Genomic DNA, 7500 nt, shown 5'->3' with positions numbered 1-7500 from the left:
AGTGGCACGACTAGGATGAAGTATCCTGAAGCGGCACCCAACTGTCCGGAACGTAGCGTCCATAGTGCTACGGCGTCCAGAGTCATGCAGGGGCATGAGTCTGGAGGCAATGTGGCGGGCGAGTTAAAGGAAATCGCATCTGAGAATGGAGCATCAGGCACGAATGTCGTGCCACGGTGGCGACCATGAGCATGGGCTGCGGCGAGTGGGAACATTGGCCTGCGGCCATCCAGAATAAGCGGTGGAGGAATCGGGATAGGAGTGGTGCATTAGCCGCAGTCCATGTCGAAGATGGCGGCCTTGAGTCTTTACTTCGGTATCTGATGCCGTCTGGGCCCAAGTAGAGGTAACAAGTGCATGGGCAGCAAGAGGCCATCCGAGGAGGGCAACGCAGAGATCAGCAGACGTAGGCAAGAGAAATGCAGCTGCGGGTTGAAAGGGGGCAGCGGCATTGGGCGGACTGGAGAGAGCAGCAGCCGGCGAAGAGGCGGCAGTTGCGAGTGGGTTAGAGGGCGGCGGCAGTGAGTGTGGTGCGGCCGATGGTGGCACGTAGAGCAGGAGCACAAGCGGAGGCATGAAGAGCGAACAGTAGTATATAGCAGTAGCAGAGCATGAGCATGTAGAGCAGGCGGTGGCCTGTAGAGCAAGTGGTAGCAGTAGAACCGCTTGGCGGGGCTGCCGCGCAGAGCGGGGGAGTGCATGGACCCACGGAGGGGCGCCGGGGAGGAATCGCAGCGAGATCGAAGGCGGCGGTCAGAGCGGCCGGAACCGTGGGGCCGGCGGCCTCAGCGGTCGGGCGTAGGTGAACGGCTTTCACGGCCTGGCGGAACCCTGGGCACTCGAGTGGATCGAGGGCGGCGGCTGGGATCCGGAGAGTGGCCTGGTTGGTGCTGGTGCCTCGGCGGAGATGCCAGTGTCAGGGGCTGAGTCGGCAAAGCCGAGGCGGCAGGAGAGGAGTGAGCCAGCAACCATCGCCATCGATGCGGAGCAGGCTACCGAGGCAGTATATCCCGCAGAGGAGAATCAAGTGGCAAAGAGAGTAGCAGCAGCGATTGAGGGGGTAGCGGCAGCAGGTTTGCAGATGCCTGCGGCGTGCAGAGCGCTGGAGCTAGCAGCGGCGGACTGGAAGATCCAACAAAGGGGATGGCGGCGCCGGTAGTAGGACCACGGTCAATCGGTGGATCCATGGTCAGAGGTGCGGCAAACGTTGCAGGTGGAGGGACAGAAGATCAGGAAACCTCATCGTGCAGGGAGATCCAAGGCATCACTAGAAGAGCATTGGGTCCGGGTACGGACGAGGCGGAGCGTTCGGCTGAGAATGCTGGCGAGTGGCAATGCTGCTCGCTGGCGTGGCAGCCGTTGCCGCGGGAGCAAACGGCTTAAGCCAGGGAGAGGGAGAGGAGGCGTCGACCCTGCGGCCGTGAGGGGAGGAGCCAGCGGACAGATGGAGAGCAAGGAAAGGCGCCCGAGGTATAGGCGCATCGAGCGCTGCCGTGGAAGTGGGAGGCAGAGGCCTGCCTCGCGCAATGAGCGGGAGGGGGGTGCGGCCAGCGAAGAGGCGCCCGGAGGCAGGGAGACCAGAGCAAATCCGACAAGGCCTCTGAGGAGTGGAACAGCAGTGGCAGCGAAGAGGGTTACCTTCCTAGCAGCAGCCACCAGAGCTGACGGATGGCTTTGGCGGTGTAAGACCACAAGGCAGGGCAACGGGCAACCACGGGGAGTGGGGGAGCAGATATAAGAAGCAGGACAAAAACCCGCTCACTGTCATTGGCATGGTGCGATCAGCTGATGAATTAAGTAAAACCCTCTTGCGTTGTTAGCATGGTGCTAATCGCAGATGAGGGAGACCATGAAAATTAAGTGGAGTCAAAACCACGGAAATGGCGTAAGGCCACAAAATGTAGAAAATAACGACGAATAAATGCAAATAAAGAAATAGCAAAGAGGTAACTAGCGAGCCTAAAACCTAACAAAGCACGCCAAATAAAAATAGCATAGCATTCCTCGGTAGCAAGGTGCTCTATCACGAATTTATAGATCGTTTCCGTGAGGGCACTACGAATGGCGTGAGACAGGGTTGTTCCAGAGAGGAAACCGCGTGCGGTGAGGAACCAGTATAGGTGAAGCACCGGGTGCTGAATAAACAAGTAGCATGCTCAGGAAACAAGTTGTGAGCTGGCGAATACACTATGGAGGTGATGGGGAGACGAGTGGCTCCACTCGAATTCAGCTCCTGAACCAAAGGAGAGACATGCACGCCAGCAGGAGAGGCAGGCCGCGTGTGATGACAGGCGAAGACGACCAGCCGCCATGACGGTTGATGATACGCAGGTGATTAAGAGACAAGTTATCGAGACAAACAGCAAATTGTGCGTGAGCGAGCAGAGAAGCACGAGAAACGCCTGGTTCCAATTCCGAGTGAAGCAGTAGGCCTAATGGCTCGGAGATAAAGGGGCTGGCGGCGCAGGGAAAGTTAGGCTATGCTTCCAACGTAAACTTCAGAGAGGAGGCCGACGAAACAAAGGAGTAGATGGCCCATCTGGGGGGAAAGCGGCGCACGTCGGCGATTTAAGCGTTGACAGTAGACGGGCAGAGGGGATATCCATCCAGCGAGAGAGAAGTGGAACATCCTTGACATTGGTGAGGCGGCCTGGCCAGGGGGCGCGTCAGAACAAGGCGGCAGAAACCGAGAGAGAAGTGTGGCGTCCTCCTTGCATGGAGAAGGTCCACGATCCGGCGTGGAACACTGGCGGTCTTCAAGCGATGGAGGCGGGCGACGGAGGAGGCACCGAAACGGGCTTGCTGCATGGAGCAGAAACCGGCGTCGGGCCCGCTCAACAGGAGGAGAACTGGAGAGGCGGAGGTCGTGGAGAGACGTCGGCTCCCGCTGAGAAGGCGAGAGGGAGAACCGCACAGGGCACCGACCGAGAGCTCGGGCAAAGTCTGCGCCAGCAGAAATGCGCGAGGTCTGGGGTATGAAAGTCTTCCGTGGAGATGGCGAGTAGGAGACCAGTTGGAAAGGAGGGATGCAGGAGGCAGGAGGTCGGAACCCGAAGCGTGGAGACCAACTTGGCGGCTTTGGAGAGAGAAAGAAAATTCCTGCGAGCGAGAAAGCGAGTTTCTGACTAGGAGCAGGTGAGTGGGGAATAAATACAGCGTTGATAATTGAAGGGGATGAGGTTCAGGTGGATAGGTAGGCGTGCCTGTACTAGCGCGCAAGGAACTGGACAAATGACAGACGAGCAGGAAATACAGAGCAGGTGTTAATTTAGACCTGTCAAATTTCATTACGCTTCTCCCGAACTTTCGTTTCGTAAACGGAACGACATTTCAGATACATGAAGCAAGTTTGAGTATGTGCAACAGCGACATTTTTTTAACTCTAACTATAAAAGTTCTTATACAAGTGCCTATGAATGACGAAAGGAAAACATTAAAATGAATGAATGAATGAATGAATGAATGAATGAATGAATGAATGAATGAATATAATAATGGAGAGCGAATGGGAAAGTAATGGACTGTAAGACCAAGAGAAAATTGCAGAAAATGAGCATACAGTAAAAGAAAGGCAGAGGGAAACAAAATGTCCAAAGGGAGAGACTGTAATGAAAGGGCGCATGTAAGGGAGAAAAGAGAGGACATTGGCAAGCACTGATTACTGCAATAGTATCGTCATTGTTGGTCTATATTTATGTGCTCATATTGGGTAAAAATTGCACTTTTAATTACCTTACTTCCACATTTTCTTAGGGGACAAACCCCCGAACCCCCAATAACAATGTCTCTCTAACATCTTCACTAAACACCCAAAACTTTTGTAACCCTGTGATTCCATTGAGAGGGGGGCCTTTCTTGTTGTCTGGCCCCGAGGCCTATGAAATCATAATCCGTCCCTGGGTCTCCCACATTAAGCGACAGTCTGTTCTAGCACCAATATCCACACCCTTTATTCTTATGAGACTCCAACAGCTGGGCTTTCAGGGAGACATTTGCTGTGGGTTTGCTGATACATATGACTCCATTTCCCATCTCCCATCTCCCTGTCTCTATCTCTGTGTCTGTATCTCTGCCTTTCAGCCTTTCTGACTTTCTATATTTCTGTCTCAGTTTCTCTCTCTCTCTCTCTCTCTCTCTCTCTCTCTCTCTCTCTCTCTCTCTCTCTCTCTCTCTCTCTCTCTCTCTCTCTCTCTCTCTCTCTCTCTCTCTATCTCTCTCCCTCTCTCCCTCTCTGTCTTTCTTCATTGCTATCTCTCTTTTACTTGGTCTCTCTCCCTCTCTGACTCTCCTCCTGTCTCTATCTTGGTCTCCCTCTATCTTGTGTGTACTGTATATTTGTTTGTGTAAATGGGTGTTGGTGTGTTTTGAGAGTGATGCAGATGTCTATAAATTACATGGGAGGGTGAACGTCTGTTTATAGCACCACTCTGTGTGTGCATGTACATGTGTGTGTTTGAGAGAGAGAGAGAGAGAGAGAGAGAGAGAGAGAGAGAGAGAGAGAGAGAGAGAGAGAGAGAGAGAGAGAGAGAGGCAGAGGGGGAAGAAGAGAGAGTCTGTGTTTGTGTTTGTGCTTGTGCTTGTGCTTGAGTGTGTGGGTTTGTGTGTGCATATTCGTGTGTGTGTGTGTGTGTGTGTGTGTGTGTGTGTGTGTGTGTGTGTGTGTGTGTGTGTGTGTGTGTGTGTGTGTGCGTGCGTGCGTGCGTGCGTGCGTGCGTGTGTGAGTGTGTGTGGAGGTCAGTGAGGTAGCCTGTCCTGCAGTAGAGAAACATGATCCGCTGGAAAAAGAGCAATGACTGAGCAGAACACGAACACAGACACACAGACACACACGCACACACACACACCCACACACACACACGGGGCGAGAGAGAGAGAGAGAGAGAGAGAGAGAGAGAGAGAGAGAGAGAGAGAGAGAGAGAGAGAGAGAGAGAGAGAGAGAGAGAGAGAGAGAGACTTAGTGTGTGTGTGTCTGATGGGGCCCAGAGTGGGATCAGTACACCTGTGCCTTTTCCCACAAGTGCATACACTTCTCCGCAGTCTGTCCTACAGATGTGTGTTTCTACTGTGTGTGTGCGTGCGTATGTGTGTGCGTGTGTGTGCCAAAAATACCCACCTTCACACTTCGCTGTGCTTTTACTGTGTGTGTACACCAGAAATGACCAAATTTCCCTGCTTTATTCACTCTTGACGTGATACTGACATGTTGGATTTAGCTAATCACGCAACAGCTCTTGCTTTCCAGCCTAGGACATTCGAAGACAAACCCAATTGGTTTTCGCCAAACCATGTCATACCTCAAAAACATAACCTTGACTGGCTTTTAACTGCTATGATTAGCTCAGGTCGCCCAAATCGCTTTGGAAAATGATGCTGGAAAATTCCGTTTGGTCTCTGAACTTGCTGGAGGTCCATTACTCTGGTTGTTTTGGTCGCTTTTGGTGTACACACACAGTTAAAACTTGAGAAAGGCCATATGGGCCGAAACGTTGTTTTCTGAATAAATTGCAGCACGATGGACAAGAGTGTGCGGTATCTTCTTCTCAAAAAAACTTACACACACAGTTAGTCATCAAAAATAACCTTTCAATCAATACAATACATTGATACAATGTTTCTCCTTTCTTACAAAGTTTTCTACAATTCTATCCTATTCCATTCTATTGGTGCGTAGCCACCGACTGAATACACACTATATAAGTAGATGTAGATGCGGACACTCGTGCTAAGTGAGTGTTTCCGTATTTGACCTTTGGGCCATATCCTGATGACCTTTTCCACTTTGTCCTCCACAGGCAGGCGATAAACACTACCACCCCAGCTGTGCACGATGCAGCCGGTGCAACCAGATGTTCACGGAGGGGGAGGAGATGTACCTGCAAGGTGAGAGTACAGTGCACCACTATCGCCACCTGCTGGATGGTGTTACATGTACAGTATGCGGAATGCGTTTTTAAACGTGGATACTTGTTACCTGCTTACTTGTAAGCACAGCATGTAGATAAAAAAAATTAAAATTGACAGGTGTGTTTAAGAACTAAAAACAAAGCAAAAAACAAAAGCAAAAGCACCCAACGGTTCCATTTACAAACATATCCAAATACAGGTGCACTGAATATGACAACAGTCAGGTAATCATTCTGCTGTATATGACTTTGACTATGACTTTGAGTCAGGGGTGTGAAGACTTGCGACTTGAAATTTTAAGATCAGAAACGACTTGCGACTCGACTTGACTTGCACGCCATTGACTCGAAACTCGACTTGGACTTGACCGTTTTAGCTTGCAATGACTTGGCGTGACTTGCCATGTTTGGTCTAAATATTGTTGTGCAGTATTCAAGATCTGGTTTCATGCGCACATGCAGACACGCATTAAGACATGCAATGTGGACATATACACACATGCTGCACCAGCATCCAACATCCCATAATAACCAGGAAAAAAAGTCTTATGATAACTTGTATTACTCTTTCATAACTCTCCCTTTCTCTGTGTCCACCCCTGCCTTCTCCAGGTTCGACAGTATGGCATCCAGACTGCAAGAACAACAGCAGAGCTGAGGACAAGTACAGGGTGAGAATATGCAGTATAAAGCCACTTTCTCATCTCCTGTCATTTGAAATCACATGCCGTAACAATGACAGCTCTCTTGTCCAAAATGGCTGAAAGTGTCATGTCAAGTTCTCACCAATCATGTAGTAGGTCCTTTTGGACTTTCTTGGTAGGCCTACTTTCTCAAAAGTATATTGATTTGATGTGGTAGCAAAACCATCTCTGAGGACACATTGACTGACTTAATCGATATGGATCCAAAAAGCTTTTAAGTTCTGTTGTACTGTACTGTTTCCAGTTTAAGTTGTGTTGTGGATTTTGTTCCTGTCCCTTTTGGCTTTTCTGTGTTTTGGTTTTGATGTCAGTTCAGTTTTGTGGGTGTTTCTTTTGTGTTTCTTTTGTGTCCATTTCTGTTTGTGTATGTGTGTGCGTGTGCCTGTGCCTGTGCGTGTGCGTGCATGTGTGTGTGTGTGTGTGTGTGTGTGTGTGTGTTTGCGCGTGCCCGTGCGTGTGTGTGTGTGTTTGTGTCTGTCTGTCTTTTCGTTGTTATTGGACGTCCTACACTCTTCCGACTCCACCTGTGGCTACTGTGACTTCTCCTCTTCCTACTCGTCCTTCCTCGTTCTTCTCCACGCCCGTTTCCATCAGGGAATGCAGCGGTCTCCGGGAAAGCCCACCCCTTTCGATATCTTTTACCCCTCGCCCCAGCCCCAGTCCTCGCATCAGGCCAGTCGACACCCCAAAAGCAGGCCTGAGGTTTGGACGCTCACCCCCCTCTTCCCCTTCACCCCCAGCCCCCACCCCCCGTCCCTGGCCTGGTTAACCAGCCCCTGGTACTATGCACAGCATCCACCTTATTATCCATGGTAACAAGGGCGGCGCCATTACTATTTTGTTAGCAGTTGCTAATGCTTAACCTTTCAGAAAGGGCTATGGACAGGCAACTT

The 7500-nt window shown here is 50.8% G+C and overlaps 1 protein-coding gene across 4 annotated transcripts in view; it reads left to right on the top strand.

Annotated features, from left to right (window-relative positions):
• ablim1b (actin binding LIM protein 1b) overlaps positions 1-7500 on the top strand; it is a 185243-nt gene that overhangs the window by 146097 nt on the left and 31646 nt on the right. For all 4 annotated transcript variants that reach the window (XM_063221635.1, XM_063221638.1, XM_063221637.1 and 1 more), the window contains exons 7-9: positions 5793-5880; positions 6516-6574; positions 7202-7309. In XM_063221635.1, coding sequence (XP_063077705.1) covers positions 5793-5880; positions 6516-6574; positions 7202-7309 — 255 coding nt within the window. The remainder of the gene's footprint in view (positions 1-5792; positions 5881-6515; positions 6575-7201; positions 7310-7500) is intronic.

The sequence above is a fragment of the Engraulis encrasicolus genome, chromosome 17 (genome assembly GCF_034702125.1).
Source record: "Engraulis encrasicolus isolate BLACKSEA-1 chromosome 17, IST_EnEncr_1.0, whole genome shotgun sequence".
Classification (NCBI taxonomy): domain Eukaryota; kingdom Metazoa; phylum Chordata; class Actinopteri; order Clupeiformes; family Engraulidae; genus Engraulis; species Engraulis encrasicolus.
This window is presented reverse-complemented; position numbering and strand designations above follow the sequence as displayed.